Source organism: Apostichopus japonicus, chromosome 5, assembly GCF_037975245.1.
Source record: "Apostichopus japonicus isolate 1M-3 chromosome 5, ASM3797524v1, whole genome shotgun sequence".
In the NCBI taxonomy this organism is placed as follows: domain Eukaryota; kingdom Metazoa; phylum Echinodermata; class Holothuroidea; order Aspidochirotida; family Stichopodidae; genus Apostichopus; species Apostichopus japonicus.
Genome location: NC_092565.1, coordinates 9,241,008 through 9,268,046, shown reverse-complemented (window position 1 = coordinate 9,268,046; position 27,039 = coordinate 9,241,008). Strand labels below are relative to the sequence as shown.

Sequence of the window (27,039 nt, the reverse complement as noted above, 5' to 3'; positions counted from 1 at the left end):
ATGACACGCCAGGGTGAGCAGGCGGTAGTACAAAGTGAATATGCACAGACATGGGGCGCCTTATTTACAAGCTGCAGTTCTTCCATAAAGGAGCGACTTTTAGACAGCATTTTTAAAGGTTTTTTGGGGGATTGTTATGGAAACTGGAAACCGAAGATTTCATCCAATTTGAAGATTTTTTTTAAACTTTGACATTTTAATTCAATCGATAGGAAACAGAGAGAATAAATCATCGAATTTGGTATTTCGTGAACTCAACGTGTCGTTAACGAAACTTCAAGTCGCGTGTCAGTGTTTATTGTTTATCCTATTGACCGATTTGGGGGTATTGCATATGTATATATATATTTATATATAGATATATGTATGTCCAGTATAACGAGTGTATGAAAACGTGTGGATATTTTTCTTCTTTCATATTATATCTTAAAACTCAAAATGGCCACAGTGGAATACTGGCATAGTAGTAGTTACGCTATACGTATATGCTGCCGTACAAGAAATACATTAAACTGCAAAAGTTTGACAATGTGGTGCACTGTTTATATGTTCCTATTAACTTTGCCAATTTCCATTTGTATGCCGCCGATTGCACAGCCGGAACAGGACGATAACGTCCGGGATTTTGCGGCAGATGGGCTGGACATTTTGACTAGGTCTCAGCCGGATGAACCCGTTGTAGAAGAAGAAGATGTTACCGCCAGGCACTTACTTACTTCATTCGGACTTAAAACAATGCCGAGCGGTTCTGATGACCCAATTTCTGTCACTCCAACATTCATGCTTGAGCTCTTCCATGAACTTTCCAAGAACGGGTCAGTGGAGGTACACGGGACGGGAGCACTACTAGCCAACACCGTACGCAGCTTTTATGAAACAGGTAACATTCCTTTTTAAATTTGTGCTTTTTTTTCATATTGATTTTAATCCACGCTTATCAATTCATTAATGGTATATACATGATGTTTTACCTGAACAAATCCCGTTTATGGCTGATGATATATGCTAAACTTAGAACCATCCGAGTGATAAAATAAGTAGACGTATATATTGGACTGATCTCATTAAAATTAAAGTACTTGGTGAGTTTGTTTTTGAACTCTGGTATGTACAAACTTTGCATTTGATTCCCCAAACCGAACAAAACGTTACAACTCCAGCGATAACTTTGGTCTATTTAAGGCCACTCTGCTCGGCAATTGTGTCATGCATATGCCATGTGTATCTTCCTTTAAAATCCTATACATGATTAAACCCCACAGTACGAGTCATGAATTTGTTAATTTGGAAATGAATGCCTCAGATTTTTCAATTTTTTTAAAATTATTCCCCTCAATTTTTAGACAACACTGTTAACTGAATGTCCACTCATGACAGCTATCACTTATGACCTTGAAAAGAATAGCCTAATTGCAGGTCATGATTTAATTACTTAATATCTTAGTAATTATATGGTTGCCTCTATAAATAAATGAACTTGTTGCAAAACTTGCTGTCGGCTTATTACAGGGGGGGGGGGGAGTCAAATATTTCCCAAAGCAGGAAAATTTGAAAACAGATATGAATAATAATATTATATAATCCTTTGCCTTGAGATGATTGAAAAGGGATCCAGTACATCATTAATGTATATTCTCTGTGCATAAATATGGTTTTAAATATTTATTGGCATAAAAAATTAATAATATCCTCAGTCGATTCAGATATGCTCACCGTGTGGTAAGTATTTCGACGATCGCATCTTTTGCAACTATATATGTCTTTAATTGAAAACATGTATAGCCATATTAACCAAAGCTACATATATATGTACATAGTGCTTTAAAATTATATTATTGTATATTAAAACACACCAGTTGCTTTATAAGTTGCGTAATCTGTTGGAGGGGGAGGGGCGGGTAAGATTAGCAATGAAAGAAAGAGAAGGATTAATGATTATAGGATGTCAACTCATATGGAATGATATACAATCTCTCAAATTAAGCAAATGCATAAAAGGACACATATGCACTTTAATTCCTCCGTATGTTAGGATACTGAAAATTTATAATTTAAAAAAAAAAGTTTTCTGAAAATATTTATGGGAGATTTTATTTTGTTACATTATTTCGAGACATTGGGGAAATTCAAAGTAATACAATTAAATGACTCCTACCTAAAGTGAACATACAATAAGGCTAAACATTTCTTTTTCCGCGAGAGTACCGCTGGATGTATAATGGAAGAAGGGTCAGAAGGGGGGGGGGGGGTAGGGGTAATGAAATATAAAGCTACCTCAGACTTTGCAATTGTTATAAGCCGTTATAGAATATGTAAAACCATCAGATTTTTGTCTCTATTTAACAGTCCATCGAAGTTGACTTAACATTACTGAAGATTTTTTTTATCGATAGATTTAAACATGCATTATGATTCCAACATTATTTTATTTAGTTTCCGATTCTTCGTGTCGTTAGAAGCATTGTATTATATAAAAGCAGCAAACTTTCCTTACTGCGAACCATGAGTAAAAATTTTAAATCTGAAAACGATGTGACTTAAAATTGCGAAATAATTACTTGTCACACCTGCTCGTGTATATAGGTTTATCTGTTTATTTCTTAAGTGATTATTAAATATAGTCTTCATGTTGTCAACATTGGATGATGCACACTGTAATTCACCTTCTAATTATCTCATTTTTGAGATCCTCACTCTTTATATGCCAATATTTATTCAGTAATTAATTACACATCTTGTACGTTGTAGTAAAAGTATCCTCTGGTGTTTGAAAACATGTGTACTACATGGGCAAAGGTTGTAAGACAAGCCTACCTTATCAACGCAGCTGGTATAATTTCTAAACTTTGCCCAAATCAGCCCAGCAGTCAATGAGAGCAACTCGACGCCACTTACACACACATGAATATTCTATTTTAGGGATAAAGCAAAGTTCATTTACATAATGGTTAAACAATGGAAGTATTAAACAAAGTACGGTTGATACATGTGTCTGATGTAAAATGATTCTAGATTGACATTACATACATAAAAATGTCAGTAATGGAGACACGTTGTCTTTATAATACGAAACAGTAAGATTAATTCCAGCCATTATATCTACGCATGCAATCAAACACACTCAATGTTAGATTATTATAAGCCACATTCACAAAGTTAACGTTGGTATGCAATATATATATATATATATATATATATATATGTATATATATACCATAGAAAGAGCCCTACTTTATAAACCGATATATAAAAATTACAAGTTGGGCTATGCTAACAGTAACCTCGAGATATACACGATTCCATGATTAACTCATGGCTGGGGTAATTGTATAGATCAACCAGCCATGCGAAGTCGTAATCTTGATTTGTAACTTGTAAGGTAAATATTCGTCTGACATGTTTGGATATAATATTTTGACCATGAATTATACTTATTGCACATTAAATGATTGTCGCCAGTATATATATACTGATCGTAATTGCACAATACAGTGATGTAGGCCGTATTAGTGCTTATCACTGCTATCTCTTTTTTTATTTCTTCAAAAAAGTTGCTCTTGTAAAAGTCTTTGGTTGATGACAAAAAAGGGCATAGACTTATACTTGACGAGGGAATTGAACTTTCTGATAACTAATTATGAACTCGGTTTACCACATACTCGTATCGTAAAGTAAGCTTGGCAAAATAAGAAGTAATATAGGTTTTACAATGTATAGTCATCCGATGAGGTGTGAGAATTTGTAATGTTTTCGGAAGTCGTCTAATTGAGGAAGTGCATACCCTGTGGGAATCCAATTGATGTCTCCCCATAAGGATTTATGCTCAAAAGTTGATTCACAAATATATGTGGACATTTAAAAATTCCTCTTAAGAATCTTCTAATATATACGTGTAACGTTTAAACATACCGGTTATATAAGTTGAAAGATTGAACATCACATTTTGTTCTCTAACAAAGTTGAGAAATTATGTTGAATCATATTTGAATATATGTAGGCCTATATGTAGAACAATATCTTCCTAATTTACGGTTAGAGGAATGTGTAACAAAGTAATGCAATTCGCGCGATTTAAAGATATGAAATTATCTGCCATATATATCACGGAGAATATTTGCAGCTACATGTACGTATATTTTCTTTGTACGTACGTATTTTGCTAAAATACTTTCAAAGTGATAAATGCATTTAAAAAGTACCGTGTTATGTTGAGGTTTACAATTATATCCTTCTTCTTAACAGACATAAAACTGTACGACATGTAAACGATTAAAATATCCGCCCGATGATAACTAGTTATATAAACGATGGAAAAGAGTATTTTGCCTAAAACGTGATTCGAACTCTAATAGTGACCATTTAACCCTGAGTTCATTGTTCGAATATACAGTTCTTTATATAGCCATGCAATATTTCTTTGTTCATTTGCACAGTAAAACAAGTGTAACACATGTAACACACAACTCATCTGATTCGAAATATTGAAAATGAAACTTATTTACATGGCTTTTGTGGATGGTTATTTCACTTATATCAACGAAAGCATATCACCATGTAAGTTATGGTTACTATATTCACCAATGTAAGCATACTACCATGCAAGTTGTGCATGGTTATTTTACTTATATGACAATGAAAGTTATAATTACTTATAAACCTATGACAGCAACCAACATGAAACTTAATAAATTTACCAATGAAACCAAAATACAACGTTGTGGTCAAGTGTCACCATCTAAGTTATGATTACCATATTTACCAATGAAGACATACCACCATGGCTACTTAATGGATAAATGAAACATATCACTATGTAAGGAATAAATACTATATTTGTATACTAATTAAAACATACATATTTAGTACATTTTTTCTCGTATTGTGACGTGCTACATACAATTAGGCCTATTATAATATCAAACTATAAGCTAGTGTGCAAAGGTTGAAAATTGTCCAAGGAAGATAGAAGGTCAAAATACACAAATATCGGTATGTTATAAGCAAACTCCTTCAATGCTTTTTTGCCTTTCAAGGAATATTTTTATTTGTTTCAAAACTACTGCTTTATCATAGAAGCAACTTTGAAAAAGTCAAGAGTGTATATTGATCTGTGAAGATTTTTTTCAGACCATTTAAAACCACATCACCTTTTTTTTTTCTGGGTCATAGCAAAATTCCATGGCTTGATTTTATGGTCCACAAAATAGGTCAACCAGGGTTGCATATAATCTTACATATTGCCAAAAGTTAATATCCCAGCTCCCCCTTTTTTCTTTACTACGATATATAACAGGTTTTTGTGACAATTCAATTTGTTGCCAGTAGGTCCGTTGCTCATCATTGCCTGTCATTTTCATTCCAATCAAAAAAAAAAAAAAAAAAAGGGACACAAAGGGGTAATTGACATCCGAAGCCCTATTGACGCTCTAAGAGCTCACAAAGGCGTTTCACTGGTCCTACTATGTACTAGGATTCACGGGGTTTTACCAGTCTTTGAAAAGGGTACAATGCAGATGAATGAGTGACTTGTTAGCAAGTATCCAATTAGATTAGTTGCTAATATCTAGCTCTTTGATTTGAGCTGTCGATGATCCAGTTGTTTTGTTAGGCTACTAGGCCTAAGCTTGATTTGTTTATATGACACAAAAAAACAATTCCTGAAACTGACTCGTGTGGGTATAAACTTGACGGTCAGTAGTTCTAATTTAACCTTTGATGAGATATGACCCAGTATTCAATCAGAGAGAAGAACCGATTTTCGTCTATACACGGAGGTTGTTCAATTATTGAAAAGCTGTCCTAACAAAAGCGTGATGTGATTATCATCAGTGTTTCAGTCCGGTCGAAATTGGATACAACTGGCGTCAGAAAACAAGTTATGAAATAATTTAGCATGCGTATATATAGACTATTCCATTAAGTATAGCCTATACAGTATAGTTAAATAGCATACCGAGTTTAGTGATTTTTGAATATAATTCGATGTTATCGTATTTCACTGAATCGGTAATAGGTTCATAAATAACTGTATCTAAACAGCCGATAACAATTTTCCTATTGGCATACAGCACCTATACTCCCATAGGAGTAGAAGCCGCCGGACGGCACTCAAAATCAATCGCATATATGCTTATAGCAAAAGATCTGCATCGAAACAAGTCATTACACCCCACCTCATGGCTAGGCTAGAAAGAGATCTGTTGTAGCAAAATGTAGCTAGTAAATTCATCAAATGTAACACGAGGGTAACTCTTTTCCAAGAAAAGCCCAAGAGACTTATTTTCGTATGCAAGGCGTACTTGTGCAAATTGTACAGTATAAACAAATCAGGGGCGCGTTCAGGACTTTAAAATGGACCGGATGTGGTCCTTGCATGGGATGTTGAAACTTAGGGGTCCCGAGGGCACCATCTGAAATTCAGATGTGACACTTTGCATTTATTAGGCTATAAATTTGGTCTTTACCTAGGTCTTAACGCAAGGTTGTGCTTGTAACTATTTTTAGTTTTTGGGTGTGGGGTTGTAAAACATTTTTTTGTTATATGTCTTAAATATTATGTTATTAATATTCAACTCCGTTCTTTTTAGTCTGAAGGCGGATGAGAGCTTCCTCTCAGGCATCATGGGATATTGAAATAACACTTACATATATATCCTTACATTGATTTTACATGCTAATAGTACCTAACGGCTGAATAATGTTGGGCAATGCTGCTATACTTAGGGGATAGGCGTGTGTGTGTGTGGGGTAGACATATAAAACGCATGATGAAATGGATCTCCTATCACACCAAATAAAGGAAATTAATTTTGTCGTGGCTTGTCTAGTTACTAGCGGTGTGGTTAACAACTCGCGATACTTAATCAAAAGAGTGTGTAACATATAACTTCCTTTGGGACATCTCTTCTGACAAACTGTTTTCAAAATAATTGGTTGGGAGGCACTGTGCGATTAAGGATTACAGCTCACGGAACAAGCTGAATTTTGTCTTCTTCCACGGTGCAGTTTTTTTTTTGCGGTTCATTAATTTTCAATTAAAATCTTACATATTCTACGACTTAAGGTGTCATACCTTTATCTGTGGGTATCATTCATTGAATGAAAACTAATCAAAAAATTTCTTGCAGTGGAGTTTAAATATAAAGTTCCTTAAGGCAAACAGGAAGTGCCGAAAACTTCCTATATGTACGCCGCCAGAAAGTTTGTACTAATTGAAGAGTCCCACTCTTCTATTTGGGATGATTAGGGGTGGGGTGGGTGGGGAGGGGGCGGGGGGGGGGGATGAGTGTGTGAGAGGTGTTGAAGGATATACACTTCTGTCCTTAGAAACACATCATGTAAGGACACATAACTTAGCCTCGCTCGGTTTATAGTTCTAGCACAGTCGAATATGTTTGGTTTATTCGTAAAACTGAATTGTTTATTAAATTAAATTGTCCTTACTTCGCCGTCCACCGGCATGACGCACATCTGTAGTTTTGCCACAGGTGGGCTAGTGACCAGTGGTAATAGGTGTATATACATCGTGTTATTTTGTTAGTGTTTGTTTTATATAGAAGACCGTTGGTGAGTTCCTCTGATGGCGAGACTCAATTTTAGTGGTCACTTCCTTCAAAACGTCAAAACTGATTAGATAATATGCATGGTTGTCTTCTGCCCTTAAACTGAAAAAAGAACTTTCTCAATTTGTAGATGGGCCATTGCCATTAAGCCATCACTATATAGACCAAAATACGTATAAGTGAGGCCAATTTGTTATCAATATTTCTATGAGTTGAACAGGAATCATTTAGAATGCAATGCGTTACAGAATAATATTTACAATCGCTGCAGGAAGTCATCGCTGTTGTCTTGCACTTTGCATGACCCGGAAAAGACAATACGCGCATGTGCACTGATTTTGGCATTGTATTGAGAAACCTTTCAACTTGCAGTACTTCTTAAATCGAAGCAATATTTAACACGAGAACTATCTGGTTAGAAAACCCTTCAAGATGCCCACCCCCCCCCCAGTTCAGATGAGATTTAGTACGACGTCATAACACGTGACTACAAACGCCCTCCCTACCAATTCATAAAATCACATGCACGTGTATACCGAAGGATATTTGCTGTTTTTTGTTTTGAAACTGCTCCCATTGCTAGAGGTATTTAAGAGTGTATATGGGTCGGACCTCTCAACTTATTTCTTGACCCTGAGAATTATGGGTAACATTTCACAATTTGATGTCTCAAAGCTTTGAACGCAGTGCTGGAACTTTTCGTGAAATTGAACATACGTATTTATTAATTAAATTCCTGAAGGTTGCCGCGAAGTAGGGGGCTTGAATAATTCCATTAATGTTGTCACACCTTTCGATTTGATTCAGGCGCGTAGCTAGACTTCTTGTTTCAGGAGAGGGTAATGTTTTTCTAGGTGAGCAGGCAGCACTTATTTTCAACTAAAGAAAAAAAAAACAATTCTGACCTTTTTTTCAATCTTTATTCCAAAAAAAAAAGGAAAGCGTTTTTATACATTCAACTCTATGGGAGATTTTTTCTTTAAAATTTGTTGATAATTTTGCAATGATTTTTCACTCTTTTCTCTATATTTCATTACAAGCAGGTTCAATTCGAATTGAATTCGAAATAACGCGAATTCGAAAATTGATCTTAAGATATAGGGGACAATTAAGCAAGTATAGACACTTGTTTTCTTTCTGGGGTTATATTCGATACATGACCGAGTTCAACGGCCTGCGTTAATATATTGTTGTTAATATCTTTGTTCTCACTTTGCCACCAGTTTGCTAAAGAGTGTATTGAAGCAAATTGTTTGGTGATATGCTAAATGCCAACAAATACCATTAATTCCACAATCAATTATTTAACATCAAAGAGGCGCCGAATTTCTATGACAAATGACTAGAAATTGTGGCGACTTTTACGAGATCTAGACTATAGCTTGGATAGTCTTATGATGTTACTATTGAATTCCTAACTATAGCTTATTTAAAAGTTTTTATGTCGGCAACTTGTAAAATAACAATGGGTATAGGGAACATATGTTATACAATCGACTATAGGAATTCGGCGCCATTATGTCAAACCTAAACAGGAGTAGGAAAATACCAATCTATTTGTTTTAGTAATGCAGGTTGTTTTGTCCGTTTTCTCTCATGGTTGCATATTCAACACGGACGTTCCCACATTCTCAATGTCTAGTTCCATTGGCGCCGAACTCCCGACCCTGAAGTTAGTAAAGTATGCTATCATAGGCTATATATATATTTTTCAATAACAATGCAGAAAGAATGGGGGAATTTTTTATTTTTTTCCATCCTTGATTAAAAAGGCTATAAGCGACTGACAAAGTAGACTTATTTTTGGTAACTGTTACATCGTTCTACTCCAAGCTTTATGTCGGATTTGTCAGCAATCTGTAGTGCACTGTAAAAAATGTCACTTGAGGTCAATAACATAATTATGCTTTCCATATTGAGGTTTGAGTTTGAATTCGAGGAACTGGCCCAATGGTCTGTTTATTAGAATACGTAGTTCAGTCACTCCATTTAAAGGAACCTCTGTTGTCAAAAGGGTTACTACTCAAAATTGTACACGTTATATAGCGATATACAAGCAAGACTATTACCAACACTTTCTAATGGTGCAGAACCTAATATCAAAAGTTGGTATAATTATAACGTTTTTCAGTTGATATTTTTCAAAGTTTACGATGTTACGAAACATCAGATGTGATCAATACAATGTATAGTGAATTTACATTGACTCGTCTAGTTTCATGTCAATGAAACGTGCAAGGTTGGACAATTTCCAGTGTTTGCTAACATATGATTCCTATCACAGTGTGACAGTTTCTGCAGGGTGACAATAGTTGAGACATTTTGGGAGTTACCTGCTCAATGACCCTTCAATCGATGAAAATTCTTGAAGGATATTATATTAGCTTAAACATATAGATTCTGCTTACAAGATGTGTAGAGGCATGTAGTATTCCCGTTCGAGCTATAGGGCGTGCTGGTCCTTTCATTATTTAACATAAGAGGGTATATGTACTCTGTTAACGTAAAGCTATCCGCCCCTTCCCCCTCCCCGAGGCCCTAAAATATATACTACAAATCCTTCCGAATTTGTTGACCAAATGTACAAAGAGATGCATTGAATGATAATAGCCTATGCCATATACATCGAAGTATATGCAGAGAGACAGAGGGAGGAGGGGAGGGGGTGGGCAAGAGAAAGAGATAGCCTAGATAGGAGAAAGAATGGTTATTAGAATACTTGGTAGTAGAGATAATTTCCCTTCTCTGAGTCCCCGTCATCGATTGATTAATCTATGGCTTTTTTTCAAGCATCGCATGTACTCTAGACTAAAATCACTTAATTGTTTAAAAGGATGAGTAAATGCAACTGAAATCATTAATCTATAGGGGTTTTCAATTGATATAATTGGAGCAAATAAAATGTTTAAAAAAAAAGCCCCTCTTGATGATGAGCTCACAGTAGATTCTTCATGGACAATTTCATTCACCAATTGTATTACGGCGTAGGGGACCAATTCTCTCGCGATCGTTATTTCAATGCCTGGCTTAGAATACTTTTTACAGACTGCCCTTTTTTCTTCTTTATCTGTCTTAGTTCTAAATACACTAGACAAGACATATTATACAACGATAACTCGTTATGTGTAGGTGTATATGCCTTCTGAACCGGAGTTAAAATGAAAAAGTCAGAGATTATCCCAGCTTCACGATCGTCTGAACCATTCTTCTTGGCGTCAGTCCGTCTACAGTTCTGGATTCGGCTGACTGTCTCTTTATTCCAAGGAGTTTTTTCTTCTTCTTCTTCAGCCGTAGCACTAGACTAAGATGACGAGGAACTATGCATTGCAAATTTGGTCGTTTCATCACTTGGCTTCATGGATTGTCATACCGTTCAAGAGAATTGATGTATAGTTACTTAATTGTTGTGGATCCAATGTAAAGGAAACCACATTAGTTCCCAGCCCCGAGGAAACGGTTTTATGTGGGCTGTGCGTTTCACTGATATTGTTACAGAAAAAAAAACGTTTGCTGTAAAGGTGTGATATGAATCAGACATCTTGCTTTGACTTAGTTTTAAGCCGACTATCCTATCACATTCTTTTGTATGAAAGAATAGACCTACATGGTTGACAATGCGCTCAGATGATATATCATGTACACTGCTACTTTCACCGTGGCATCTATCGTCAGTGAAGAAACTTAGTACACGAGTATTTGTTATACAAAGAAGAAATAGAATAAATAAATAAATGACTTATTTATATTAAATAAAGCTCCAAAACAACTATTCAAGTGTTTATCTGCTGATAAGTTAAGTTACGAGGAAGATCGTAGGGTACACTGTAACTGATACAGTGTATGCTTACATTGAATATTAGAACAATTACATATATAACTGAAGTGCTGTGGCACGTTCTCTTAAAACCTATAAAACCCATCAAAACTAGGAGTTGCCGAAGGTGTAGGCTCTTCTCTCTACAGTATGCAGCAGGTACTGGTCAATGTTCAGAGTACCGATTGACCCAGTACAGTGCTTCTCATTGTGACAAAACTGACCGCTGGTTAATGACATTTTAACCTGAACAACAACGTGTTGCCATATTTCCATTAAAACTAGTGTTTGCACGGGTTATCCGGGTACCCGGGTACCCGCCCGACGCGATACTACCCGGTTCCTAATTTATTACCCGAATCCTACGCAAAGTGTGATTGAAAAAACATTATTTAAAACCCGGCACAATAACCCTATATTTAATGCAGAAAAAAATGAAGAGAGAGTAAGTGCGTGAGTGAGTGAGAAAACTAGAAGGGTGATGCGTAAATACTAGTCACGTGGTCTTAGTGTGTTGGAGATTCCAAGTCACTCTAAGAGGGCTATTAAAGTATTCTTTTATCTTTCAAGAGCCCGGGCAATAATTTTACTAACGTCTATGAAATTGCTGTTAAAATGCTCAAGTTGTCTTCTTATGAATGTATTATGTAGGCTAATTAGCAAGTTTCAAAAGGGTACGATCTTGCCATGTGAATGGGGTAAAAAAAAGAAAATTGCAAGTATAAACGAGTTCTAGGGGAGACAATGCCCCTATGAATATGTTCTGTATGACTGGTAAGTGTAGACTGAACAAAATATTAACTTAAATTATCAGTTTTTCGTTGAATATTAAAATTGGTTTTACAGTTGAATGCAAAGTTCTCGTTCTTAACTGGGCAAGTCATTCAATAATAAATCAAGAAGATGTTGGTTGGTACTTGGAACGCCACTGTCATTGTAACAAAGTGTGTGAGCAGAATTGGTCAAAATCGGCGACTGCATTCGTTAATTAACGCAAGCTTGAGTAGTGAGTATGTACGCGTAAATACTCGCTTCATGCCATAGTTTCCTGCATTGCCCGTACTTGTGTACATGCATATATGTACTCTTAATCGGGATATATTGGCAATATTGTGTAGAGTACTAACCATGCAAGATTACGTACTCGTACACGAGCTTTACATAGCCTTTTTTATTATTTGTATTTATTTGTATTTGTTTGTATTTATTTGTATTCGTACCAAGGAGTATAACACTATTACTTGTACTCATGTTATTTCACTCGATCTACTGGCTATAAATGGGCTAGCTTTAAGTACACCTAAATATCTCAGTGGTGACGTATGTTTGTCAATCTGCAATCCTATAAATTGATCAAATTTGCAAAACTGTTGTGATCGCCGGGTAAGGCAAACTTGAGAATTGTTACTAATGTTTTATATTGCTCGTTTTCTAACAAGGATTTGGTTCAAAATTTATACTGATATAAACTGAGAATTGAAGCTAGTACTTAAAACCTGCAAAAGGCAGAGAATTGCCTTGAAATATCGGGGATTTAGCAGATAATATCAGTGAGTGTATGTAAAGATCCTCTTCAAATCTATACCTGCAAATGATCATTAATAGGTTGTCAATGAGTAATTTAAACAGGTCATTCTCCGTTAAACTGCTTTCTTAGACCTATTAGAGTGAGCTTGATACCGTATTAAGACCGTATACTTATCTAAGCAAGATAAAAGAGTCACTTTTGCCAATACCCACTTCACACCTTTTGCGACGTGTTGTGTTAACACGCGTAACTCGAGGACTTAATACCACACTAGTGTCACCTGGACAAACACTACACGTGTATAAGGCAAAAAGCTATTAGCAAAAGGAATTCGTTTTTTTAGTTCAAAATATATCAAGTGAACAAAGAATTCCACTACTACTTGTATCCTAACGGACTAGAGTCACTGAACCAAGACACAGGCAGTATTTACCCCATACAGGAAAGCTGAAGGCCTCGCTCGTATAAGTTGTAACGTTGAAAAAAGACAAAATCTTAGATTCTTAGGCACTGTGGGTAGCAATGTATTCTTTCATCTGTGTTTGGTGGGACAACTGTACTACAATGGAGATTACGGTTAAGTCAACGAAACGTTACACAGATCTGTGCAGCTGATACATTTTTGGCCGCTTTGATCTTTTACAGTGTGTCAAAGGCATTAGACATGTATAGGCCTACAGTGGTAGGGAAAGAAAATGAAAATACGCTATGAAATTTAGATCATAATATATAGATAATCATAAACCCATGGTCAATACTTGTGGTGATGATGGTAGCCTGGTGGTAACTGTTGATTGTTTACGGTGATGATAGTTGTAATAGTTCACATTTGAGTGATGATAAGGTCATGATTATATTTGTGGTGTTGTGGATACGTCCGGCGATGTTAAAGATTGGTGATTGTGATTAATGGTTGTTGTTAAGTGCGTATAGTGGTGAGGACAGTGATAGCTAGGGTAGTAACTTTGAAAGTTATGCCAATGGTGTAATGAGTTCAGGGGAATTGATCGTGATGATGATGATGATGATGGCGGTTACGATAGTAGAAAGTAATTGTGTTGATATCTGTTTTTAATGTCCGATCCAACTTTAATTAACCATGTCTGTGTTATTTAGGAGTTATATAAGCACGTTCAAATGTACACACTGAAACTAGGACATGCTTGCAAACTATAGTAACAGGACTACAACAGCAATAAGAATCCACCCTTTTATGATTACGAGGACAAGTACACAAGGCTCTAAGACAGTTCTGTTTTAATAAGATCCTTGAAATGAAACAAAACTACAACACATCAAACAATTCTACAATTGTTTTAACGAAGTATTTATCAAAGAATGTTTATGTTGTACCACCCCCCCCCCCCCCCTTCATCGGATGATATTCAAATATAACCATGATGGTCTCAAAGGGTATGTTCTCTTTTTCTATGCAGAAACCGATCGAGGAAGGCGAAACATTTACGAGTTTGACATTTCCGGTGTGCTGGCGCGAGAGACTGTCGTTAGTGCCGAATTAAGATTGTACAAATTAGCACCTCGTTCCGACAGACTTAACGATTTTGATAACACGACGTTGCCGTCGATGATTCAAGTCATACAATGGCCCGACGCCATCAACTCCACGACAGATGATAAACTTTTGTTAGACCAACGGTTCGTGGAGATCGAATACTCTGGTCTTGTCAGCTTCAACGTCACATCCGCTTTTCATGAATTTGTTGCCCACGAAGGGGACAAGATACAAAAGGCATTCCGAGTGAAAGTCAGAGACTACTTCGAGGAGAAATTTCAGACCAAGAAAGTCGTTAAATTTGCGAAAGATCCAAAGCACGGTGATAGAAGGCCATTGCTCGTCCTCTTCTTGCAAGATTCGGCGATACCAGTGAGAGACATCAAAGTACCATCTTCATCTGGAACCCATTCGAGGAAGAAGAGGGAGGTGGCACTGACGAGAGAAGAGCTAATCAAGAGAGTAAGAAGACGGACGAGGAAAGACACCGAGAGAGTAGATGCAGAGGAGAGGAGAAAGAGACAATCCAAGTCGAAAAAGAGGAGAAGTAAATCGAAAGGGACCTGCAAGTTATATGAGTTTGAAGTCGACTTCGAAAGAGTTGGATGGGAAACTTGGATCATTGCACCAACAGGTAAGCAACATTGACATTTAGAAGTTTCATTATAGTATACTTATGTTTTGCTTTTGCTCGATGACGCAATTCCTGCAAACGTAAAAGCAAAGAGAGAGTTGATGTCATGTAATGGCAGCCTCCATACGGGATGCACAGGTAAGGAAAATGAAGTATATAGGGTATCCGTTTAAAAGGAATTAATTGAATTTTACCAGTAACCCCCCGCCCCCCACCTCATCCAACCCCAACCCTACACAAAAAAAGGTGAGGGATCATGATCATTGCATTAATTTTTCATAATTAATTGCCCTCTGGCGAGACATATCATAGAAGGGAAAACCCGAACATCTGTAATCTAGAAAGTTTTCCTATAAACTGAGAGCAAGTTTACCATTATCATATTCATATCAAGGAGAAATGACGTGTTCCCGTATGAACTATTTTGAGAAAGATATAAAACCGTCCCTTAATGACTACGAATACCCCATATAAACCAATGATAGGTCTTACAGTTATATAAAGTTGTTCCCCCCCCCCTCTCCTTTTTTTCTTTCATTGACAGCCGATTTTGTCAGTTAAAGCAAATTCGCTCTCCGTCGCCTTTCTTGATTGGTCTCGTCTGGGTATTCTTCGTGCTGAAGGATTGTTGACCTGGTTCAAATCGAGATAAATGGTACAAATCCCTCTAAGAATGACTTGAAAAGTCATGATAAATGATGGTCCTACAAGTACTCAAGTCAGGGCTTAGTAGAGTCCTTCAATACCATGTTAATCGCTTGACTGGTCACAGTGTCCATTCTTTTCTCAACAAAAGTTCGTAGTTGGTAGGATCTGTTCAACGACTGATTCCTGAATTGATTGGACAATGATCGTCCACCCGAGACTTGGAACTGTTTCTAATTGGTGGTGATTGCTGTGCGGTTACCATGGGACCTCCATTGCATGCTATAGCAGCTTTCAGGCGCGTATGCAGTGGGAGAAGATGTGGAATCCCCCCCCCCCCCATCTTTCAAACGCAAATACAAATTCAAAAGTATTTATCAGCACAATCTTGCTTTAAGACCTGACTATAAACCCAATTCATGGCCTTTGAATGCACCATTTGATCTTAAATTCCTTCTTTTTTTGGGTGGGGGTGGGTGGGGGGGGGCAGAGCTCAATAGAACTCTCCGCTTCAACAACCACAGGGCCACACCCTTTTCCTTCTAACATCATGGTTCCGGCCATGGTATGTTTTGTGTTGGTCGCCAGAATATATTCCAAACCTTCTTCCAAGAAGGATATATAAGTCAAAATGAGACGAACTCACACAATTTCCTGTAGTTTTTCACGAGTAAGCAATGAATTTGATTCGATCGTTTTCATTTCCACCGCGGTAAAAACAACTCTTTCTTTAGTAGTAGTATTAGCTACATGATTAAGGTCAATTGGAAATTGTCTGTCTTTTGACTTTTAATTCATTATATGAAACAACTTCTTGGATCCGACAGTAAATTTACCTTACCAGCAAAATAAAAAATAAAAAACTAGAGTTGCCCAACATGCAATTCCATGAGGCACCACAATTTTGTTTAATTGTTTAAGAATTGTTTAAGTTCAATCTGCTACGATGGTCTATAAGGGCTAGTCTCTGATTACCGTTAAATCAAAATCTTACGATACATCTTGGAATGGAGCCAGAAGGACCTTGTCGGTGGGTGAACGGGATGTGGGACAGCAGAGGTCGGGAATGAATAAATGACATCATTTCAACCTGTCATAAGATAAAGTTTACCTTTGCAAAAAAAGGTCTTTCAATTCAGTCTATATCTATTCATATGAATTAACCATGGAAAGTCTGCACGTATTAACCCATATGATGTACAGTATACGTCAAATCTAATGAATCGTGTGTAACGAAGCAAGGTCTACTTTGCTCCATCTTGACATGAATCCGAAAGCTCTGCCTTACATCATCCCACCCACAAACTTCTGTCAAATGGCTGAAGAGCGGCACAAAGTCCGTGTCGACCTTCCTGCTCGGATAGTGATTGACAAAGACATGAGTTTGAATAGAAGGATCTGAAAATAAAACGCTGGCCATATGTACATGGAGAAGGGTAAAAGGAACAACCAGGCTGAACAACCACAAATTAGATTCGCCCCATTGGCGTCCCAAAGCAATCCAATTTGCGCACACGTGAGTGCGTATATAGCGCGCTCTTAGAAGATTTCAACGATTGTTCTTTTGTCAATTTCCCATTGGAGGGATTCCAGGGATGAATACAGTACACTTAGATATATATTTTCTAACAACTTTATCCAATTTTTAATCTGTTACTCCTGGCAAAATCATCTTGTAACAGTAAAGAAAACGGGAATGAAAACTTAAAGCAACATTCCATGTTCTGAGAGGTTTCCTATGAATGACAAACTCATTAAACAGCTTGGTCTTTCTTCATTGCATCTCAATCATATTTCGTTTATGAGAAAATTGAGTTGATGGTATAATCAATTGTTTTTATCTTCTTCTTTGTCTTATAAACGATACGAGCTTAAAAACATAGTGAATCATCTCTAGCGTACAATGGGTTTGACTTTTGATTGTATTTAATTAGATTCTTATCTTCAGATGAAGAATAACAAAATTTCTTATTATTTTCGATATTTTATGAACGTAGGTGTCTAAACCTTGTGACTATTTAACAAAGTCACGGAAACCCCTTAAAGGTGCTTTGACTTCAAATTTGGATGATCTTTTGTAAAAAAAAAAAACCATTAACGTTAAAAAAAACCCCATTATAATCAGTCCAGGTTCTTTTCTATCACTTTAAATTTTGCGAAATGACCTTTAAACAGCTGAGATGCATCAAGTAAATTGTCTGGACTTAACAGTCTAATAGACATACTATTTGGTAGGTTCCTCTCATGCAACACAAACTCAGTTGAGAAAACATAAAGAGCTTTATATGGCCTCGAAATGACATATGTTTTACAATGCATCACAAATTTGTCAAGGATAAATGGTGTGGAGGGTTATCTTTGTTTTATATGGTATAGCAAGGGCGTAGGAACCGGGGGGGGCTGGGGGGCGCCAGCCCCCCATTGAAAAACATGGGGGGCGGAAGTATCATTCCGCCCCCCCCCCCGCTCCGCAAGTCAGAAAACCCCTTTTTCATTTCCAAATGAGAAAAAAATCTCATTTGGAGCACCAAATTGCATTTAAGGCCAGGTGAAAATGCAAAATTCTTTACAAAATGTAGTGAGAGTTGAAGTATGCTATATTGCACCAAATTGCATCTGAGGCCACCTGGAAATGCAAAAAAAATCCAAAGGGGAGGGGGACACCCCCTCCCCTTACACCCCTCCCCCAGGCCGGCCATCAGTCTTCAGCCCCCCACTCAAAAGTACCTTCCTACGCCACTGTATGGTAGTTTGGTTTTCGTGCCCAGGTTCTTTCCTGGGCGACTTTTTCTTAAAAAGTATCTTTGTTTTATATAAAGTTATGAATTCACATTAAGGTCATGCACACGAAAAAAATAGAACCATGTTGACCCTATGACACATGTGCTAGACTATGTATTCCAGCCAATTTGATTAACGAATGGCTAATGTATTTATAACGATACGCCAGAGGAAAGCCTGTTTTGACTAATGAAATAAGACAATATTCTAAGCATCTTGGTGACATTTGTATTATATTCTTGCATTGCGTTTCGAGAAAGCCGTTAACATTTGAAGTTTGACATTTCTTTTATCAAATGTTCCTTAAGCTAATGCAATGTACCGTTATGTACGTATTTCATCAGCAGGGTGCTTGGAATATGGTCCTCTTACATTAGTCAACGAATAAATTATCTCTTTTGGACTGATTCCTTCTCAGGCGCCATTTCTGACAGTAGTACATTGGGTGAAACCTACACTGTTATATGTTGATTTTAGTGATCTGAAAGTTATGAAAATCATTTTTTTAATTTTGGTACCTATAAAGTCATCCATTACTTCATGTAGACACCAGCCTTGGTCGATCACACACTCAATGCTGTGCACAAATTGCTCTCAATATAGGAGTCCCATTAGAATACTCTTAACTAGCTGGCTAGACTTCTCTGACAACAAGATCATATATTTTATTAAAATATTTATCATTCATTAGAAGGGGGATAAAAAACTGTGTCGGGTGGAGTGTGAAACAGAGCATTGCTAACTATAAACACAAAACCATTATTATAGACTAACTGTGAACTTGTTTACGTATTCCTGGTACTATAGTGATCTGAACTATTGCTGAAAGGTTGTTCCTTCTGTACTCGTTATACCTGGTACGTACATGCATGCCTGTATGGTAAATACAAAAAGGAAAAATAGACAATACCACTAAAGCGAGGTACAAAATCGTGCAAGTTGCTTAATAATAATGGAACGGATATGACTGACTAGATACAATAAATACCGCTTTGATCGTGTTGCGATTGTGACAACCAATGTTCATAAGAGATATAGGCCTAGTTGTAAGTTTATACATGGAACAATCGATGGGCTCACCGTACTTGAATAACATCAAAGAAAATATCAACGAAAGACCGATTTCAAAAAGGAAATTATTGAATGGTTGTCATGCACTGTGGCGCACTTCACCTATAGAAAGATTCATTCCTGTTTTTCGAGTGTCGTTATTTCATTAATATTGAATACGTATATTTTCAGTAAAAATCATGTTTATGGATATAGATGGAGATTATAGCTTATTGTATTCATTACCGCGACTTGAAACAGATCTGAAATCACTTGACGGCCAGCTTATTTTACGTTTCATTTATCTTTTCTCCCCTTTTGCAGGATATGCAGCTAACTTCTGCGACGGTTACTGTCCGTATCCACTTGACGCTGCATTCAACGCTACAAACCACGCGACTGTACAGGCAATGTTACACGAAAAAGGAATCAAACGCCGGGGAAATCTATTGCCAAACCCTTGCTGCGTACCTCACGAGTTCGCTAGTCTACATGTGCTGTACTTAGACGAGAGTAATGTTGTCTTAAAAGAATTCGACAACATGGTCGCCACATCTTGTGGTTGTCACTAAGGTAACAAAGGGAGCCTGACGAACTAAAACAAAAAATGAGTCATTGCCAACTGCCTTGTCATGACAGTGTGTTCTGGACACTGAACTTAACAACATAATGGAAATATATAAAGTATACAAACTCAAAAAGAGTATATTTTACTCAATTGTATTTAACTCGAGAGCTCTATAAACGATGTAGTGGTTCGCTTGTAACATACAGTGACTTGCACAAGCGTGAAACTATTTTAAATAGGCTTCACTCAGATGAACGCAGTACCGTTTACTCTTCTAATCGAAAAAAGGAGTTTCGTAATGAAGTAAGAAGAATGGAAATAAGATGACGAGGATTAAATATTCTTTCTTTAAATAGAAGAGAAAGTTTTCACCATCGACAATGAACCAACCATACGCCATCCATGTGCACTGAGAGCCGTACTTTCCATGCGCAGAACTTAGATATAGCCTAAGTACTTTAGCAGGAATAAAGCGAGTTTAAGAAACATTGTTAATAAACATGGTATATAATGCCTGTTTACTATCATTTTCATATGAATGAAGTTTTCCAAGAATGTTTTATTCGCTTTTTTTTTTAAATCACTGAGGATCTAATGGTTAGGTGTAGGGCCATATTAATCTCAGAAATTAATGCATATCTGAGTACCCGGTATATAAAAACATGTACAGTAATGATGGAGTAAATATATGGAAATATAGGGATGGCGTGAATAGAGAATTCTTTTAAATTGTATTTTAGAAATAAAAGAACAAATCTTGCAAAGAAAATTTTATTTTTAATCATTGTTTAAGCTAATACAAACATTTGGGTTTTGAGTGAATATCATTTCATTGGTGAACTTAAAATATTAAACGCTTCTCTCGTTGTTGTTAATAGTGTACGGTATTTAGTGTGCGGTTTGTATTAAGATATTAAGAATTTGTAATACAACCGGGTTTGTTGTATTTAAGCATATATATATATATATATATATATATATATATATATATATATATATATATATATATATATATATATATATATATATAGCCCACCAAGCCTATGTTGACATTCCATATCAATATTCCCTCATGCAGAACCACCGATATAATTTTCAATGATCTAATCACATCATCATTTGTAAGTGCGTACGGCAATTAAGCTATTACTCGTTTCGGAAAACTTATTGAAATCTTTTCTGGAGGTTGTAGATTTTTTCCCCCGATTCCCCCGATGTCAAACTTGTTTCACACAATTTACTCTAAATACTGTTTCCATTCTTATCGATGGTCAACTAACAAGTTCTTACGATTTCAATCATACAATTTACATGCAGTACAATATTGAACATCTAATTTCAGAAGCTGCAGATTTCTTCATTAATGTTTTTGCGAAAATCATTTAGCATATTTAGAAACAAAAATAGATCTGTTGAGATTTTTTACACTATGTTGAGCGGTAAATATGTAGGAAGTTATCCCGATATCTCTCCTATTACGTATAAAAATAAAAATATTTATTAGTAAGATATTTAAAATGATTAAATTTTCTGCTAAAATATAGATAGATCTGACGAGATTTATAGTTAAATTTTGTTGTTGTTTAAACAGTACGAATACTTTCATGTGCGTTTTAGGTACATCAAATGGTATTTATTTCCTACAGTGCCTTATTACTCCAGAGCACTACAATTTGTTGTCATTATTAACACAGCTCATTGATCACATTCATGTGTATACTCTTATCAAAGCAAATTCATTTATTAAAATTGCACGCTTCCAATATTTCACGTTAATGTCAACTTTATTTCTTCTGGTACAGGGTATGTTCCTCAGTTTTCATGTGTTTTCAAGATTGTCTTTCATATTGTACAAGTAAAGTTTAAATACTTCTTCGTTAAAAAACTAAAAAACTTTGTTTCAAATAAAAGGAAGAAACAAAGTGTCGGTTGTTATGTTTTTGTGATAAGTTATTAATAAGTAATTGCTTATACTTGTTATATATTATTATAATTTTTTTTCATCAAATTGTAAATTATAATTGTCTCAGTTCTCGAGGAAGTTGATTTAACAAATATCATAACTGTCAGGGTTTTTATTTCTTCAATAATTTTCTTCAGTGATGGTTTTTACAATTGAGTGGCTATCAAACTGCATGATAGACACTAAGCAATTGTGACTGCATATATTGTTAAGTGCAATCAGGTGAATTATATCTTACGTAACATTTATCCAATGTCTTCTTTCATTTAGATTGCTTGCCGTTGAGGGTAGAAAACAAATACTGCTTGTTTAAACAAAGAAAATGAAAATGAAAGAAAAAAAAAAGAGATTATGGTTAGGAAGTAACATCAATTTGGTAGTATTTATAACACGTGAATGTTATTTTAATTAAGGATTGGCATAATTATATATGATATGCAGGTGGCATTCAAAAATTGTGAATAATTAGTATGTTTTTCATTTGCTATACTTGGGTTTACTTTCATCGTGAGTAATATGATCAATTTTAACTGGTGCCTCGTTTGGTTTATATCCAGGGGTGGATTAGCCTACCAGGTGACCGGTGAACCATGGTGTTGGAGTCACCGAAGGCGCCATCAGATTGAGGTGACGAAAACACCGGTTTTTGTTTGAGACGCAAAATGCGGCGTTTGTTTCAAGACCCCCCTCCCGTTGCTGATTAGATCACTGATCAGGATAGCAAATTTACGCCTCAGTCCGCCCCTGTACTTATATTTTTTTAATGTATTTGCTACTACGTATTTAATAATGTCATTATCGAAGGAGTAAAAACCACACATTTCATTTTAATGAAATTCTAAATACAGAGAACAGTTAAGATATATTATCCCAAATAATGTATCATATTCCAAGGAGCAAACAACAAGAAGGTTATAAGAAAATTCAAACTTTTCAAAGTCATCTCTACATTGATGACATCACATATACCACCTTAATCTGATCCACGTCCTGGGGTAAGGGAAGGTTATAATTAGGATACAAAATTGTAATTAACCATATCTCGAGTTAATAATAGATCTATAGGCAATCTACAATCACACCCAAAAAAAAATCCATTTTAAAACTTTGAGGAGTTTTGCCTTTTTCTGTATTATATTTGAAATGAACTTTGAGTAGCTAAGTACATGAACTTCATCGTTATGGAGCTGTATTAAGGCGACTCGTCAAAAGGTGACAATTAATTATTACAGAAAAATGCTGTTATATCTCAGATAATTATCTGTTGTTAAAATATTTGAAACTATATGGAAGAATGCAATCATCACTTCTTGTTATAGAAACAACCTATTTTAAATTTTCAATTGACTTTTTTAATTGTCTGCTTGCATTGTTCTTATACAATAGGTGGTCTATATGCTTTGTTGGCTTAACTAAACCCATTGTGCGAATATTCCATGACATTCAAGTTTCCTTTGAACTTGTGTAAGTGTTGTTGCCGAAATCCTTGGGAATTTTATATTTTGTAATAGTTAACATAACCGAATATAAGAAATACATTGAACAGGAATTACCGGATCTTGGTTTTTCTCTCCTTGGTATAAAGTATTTTTGACATCGATTCAAAATGTTTCTGTGTATTATTTTGTGAATTAGTGGTAATGCTTGTTAAAGTCAATCCTAGTGTCTATCTGTAACTTATGACATTAGGACGTTTACTTGACCTGCACTCTAGTTGTATATGTATATTTATAATGTATGTCTATGGTTAATCTAAATTGTATCAGATTAAAAATGAACATTTACCAGATAAATAGTTCTCTCTATAGTGACGATGGAACTGCAAAGAGGCAGATTTACAGATTCGTAATGGCCAGTATGAAATACCGTAGCAGCTTATTTTTATACACGCGATGAGTTAGTTATTGAGAGGATATTTTCAGAATATTAGTTTTTACTTGAACTGGCTTCGGCTGGAGTAGGTACTTTTTGTATGTGGAAGAGAACATGTGTTTACTGTCGGGATTATTGGGAAACTATATTGAGACGACGATCAAAATAATGCGATTTTGGGTAGGAGAGGGGTGGGCGGGTGGGGGGGGGGGTGTAATCGGTAATTTGAGAAGGCCACTATGGTCTGGTGTTCCTTGTGTGATGCACTTTTACTATCATCAACTTGCTAGCGAAGTTTGTTTCAATCAACCAATTCGTATTTTAACAGGTGCCTCTGAATCACTTTATATGGTAATGGGTATCAACATAAAATAATATTGGATAAATGGATCTGTAAGTTTGTCTTAATGTATTTGTCAAGAGTTTTCCAGGCAGCAAATGTAGTCTCAATGGGTTGTGTGATTTCATGTTTACCTAAAAGTTTTTATTTCAGTTTTCATATTTAGCGATATTTAAGACAGAAAGACGTCAATATAAGCAAGGAAATTGTGTCGAGACGTAACTCGCCAGGCAACACTTAAAGTAGTCCCTTGGGTACTCTTAACTCGAACAAATGGACCATGAGGTAGTTTGAGGCAATGCAAGGCATCCTGAGGTAGTATGAGGCAATGCAAGGGATCATGAGGTAGTATGAGGCAATGCAAGTGACCTTGAGGTAGTTTGAGGCAATATAAGTGACCCTGAGGTAGTATGAGGCAATGCATGGACTCTGTGGTAGTATGAGGGCCCTGAGGTAGTATGAGGCAATGCAGGGACCCCGAGGTAGTATGCGGCAATATAAGTGACCCCGTGGTAGTATGAGGCAATGCATGGACTTTGTGGTAGTATGTGGGCCCTGAGGTAGTATGAGGCAATTGCAGGGGACCATGAGGTAGCGTGAGGCAATGCATGGACTTTGTGGTAGTAAGAGGGCTCTGAGGTAGTATGAGGTAATTGCAGGGGACCATGAGGTAGCGTGAGGCAATGCAGGGACCCTGAGGTAGTATGGGGCAATGCAGGGACTCTGTGGTATTATGAGGCCCTGGGGTGGTATGAGGCAATGCAGGGACCCTGAGGTAGTATGAGGCAGTCCCTTTTAAAGCATGGTATCTATCGATAGAATCGAACAAGATATTTTTCCCTAGCATCTCGCTAAGTTAATGTATAGATGGTTTCTACATTGATGAGGTAAAATTATATCAAAGTCACTATTGTACGAAATAAATGGGGTTTTCTTTCAGTATGTGTTCGGTAATGCTCGATAAATTACATATTAAAAATGGTAAGCTCGTTGTTATTTATAGCCACAAGTATATTGTAAAACTCACTGCATGTCCTATTCTATAACTCACTGAAATGATTTGTAGTTAAGTGTATTGTGCTTCATTCATTTGAGATCAAATATTTGTAATTGATTATCTCTTCCTTAAAAGATGTGTGGGTGGGATGGGGTGGGGAGGGGCGGGGTGAGTTTAGGTGGGGTGGGGTGGGGGTATAGTATACGGTTGTGGCTTAAACACCAAGGTATATCCTATACCGTGGAGGTCACTCACATTCGAGGTGTTGTCATATTGGGGTGCGAGCTGTGTGTTACTAATAATTATCAGTGTCGATTGCTGTTGGATGGTGGAGAGGACTGTTACTTTGTCTCTGTGGACGCTAGTGATTTATAAATGAACGAATGAACGAATGAGTATATGAATCAATCTATCAATCATGCGTAAATACATAAAATATAATTTCGAAACATTTTGGCCTCATCTTTCATACATATTAGAAACATGATGCTAAATCTTGCATTCAAAAATATTATTTCTGAAATTTCCTAATCCACTGCAAGAGTTGAACATCATTCAAACATTTTGTTCAATGTATTTTGTACCAGAGAAGACAACATATGGGACGGAATCTACAAGAGCAATCACTGAGCTCCTTCGAAAAGTCATATCTTAATTTTTTGTATATTTTTTCTTCAAGAAGATCTTTGGAACTGATTTCATTTGTAGTAGTTCAGGCAGGTATCAATGATTTAATTTTAAAAAAAAAACCCAATGAGCAGAATCACCATCGGGAAGAATTTATTTTCTGGAATAAAGTATACATCTTTTGTCAATTTTGCTTAACAAGCTTCTCTTTTGACGTATTATTATTATTAATATTATAATGATTATGATTATTATTACGCAATACTTTAGGGCAATAAACGTAAGGCAAAGGTGATAATAAAATAAGGAACGGTAATCTTTCTTTTAATAAATTATCTTTCTTCTTTCTTCCTACGATTAATACAAAGATTGTTTCATACTGGAGTTCAACTCTACTGTATTAATACAAATATGTCCATACATATATCAGTTAATTTGGAGTATCGGAATTTCTGTTGGATATATATATATATATATATATATATATATATATATATAGCGCTTCGTTTACAGTGTTATGACAATACTATGTGGGAATGAAAAAATTATAATATCAATAAATGCAAATGTAATTTTTAGTTACTTTATTATGTGTGTTTTATTGCTTTCATCTTAATCATATTCATCTTTCTACGTTAATAATACTGTAACAGACTATGTTGATATCATGCAATAAACTTCACAAGGCCCGCAACATTTCCTAAGAACAAAAGAAGGTTTTTAAACAAAGCCGTAACATTACAGTATAGGCCTATATCATAAATAAGAACAACCTATTACAACTCAAGGTCACTGTCTAGAAAAGAAATGAAAAATTTTAATTCTCTCTGAGAGACGCATTTTAGTTCATGCGCGGTACCAACCTGTTGAGCAGGAAGGTCATGTATGTAACAATTTAACATTAATACTAATCGCGATAGGCTTTATTGCAAACATGCAGAAAAGTGCCTTCATTACGTCTTTTTAGTTTAGGGACTTTCTTCCGACAATGGTTTACGTTTCGGGTTGTTAGGGTTGGCGGAGGGGGATAAACACTCCCCTAATCATGGACGTTTTACCGGTATACCCTGTCATGCATGGTTATACTAACATGAACACTGGTAATGGTAGGGTACACGTCCCTTTGCCCAAGTCATGTAAAATTT

The 27,039-nt window shown here is 36.1% G+C and overlaps 1 protein-coding gene across 4 annotated transcripts; it reads left to right on the top strand.

Moving 5' to 3' along the window:
• LOC139967571 (bone morphogenetic protein 2-like) lies at nucleotides 1-26,472 on the top strand. Of its 4 annotated transcripts, XR_011793044.1 has the most exons (5): nucleotides 1-880; nucleotides 14,341-15,051; nucleotides 19,852-24,723; nucleotides 24,831-24,861; nucleotides 24,941-26,472. XR_011793044.1 is itself a non-coding variant. In XM_071971516.1 (3 exons), exons 1-3 carry the CDS (start codon nucleotides 439-441, stop codon nucleotides 20,097-20,099), a joined length of 1,401 nt encoding a protein of 466 aa, XP_071827617.1. In that variant the 5' UTR covers nucleotides 1-438; the 3' UTR covers nucleotides 20,100-26,472. The 4 variants fall into 4 exon arrangements, 1 of the variants encoding a protein (XP_071827617.1); XR_011793043.1 differs by having other exon boundaries at nucleotides 24,831-26,472; XR_011793042.1 differs by having other exon boundaries at nucleotides 19,852-24,861.
• The last annotated feature ends 567 nt before the right edge of the window (nucleotides 26,473-27,039 follow it).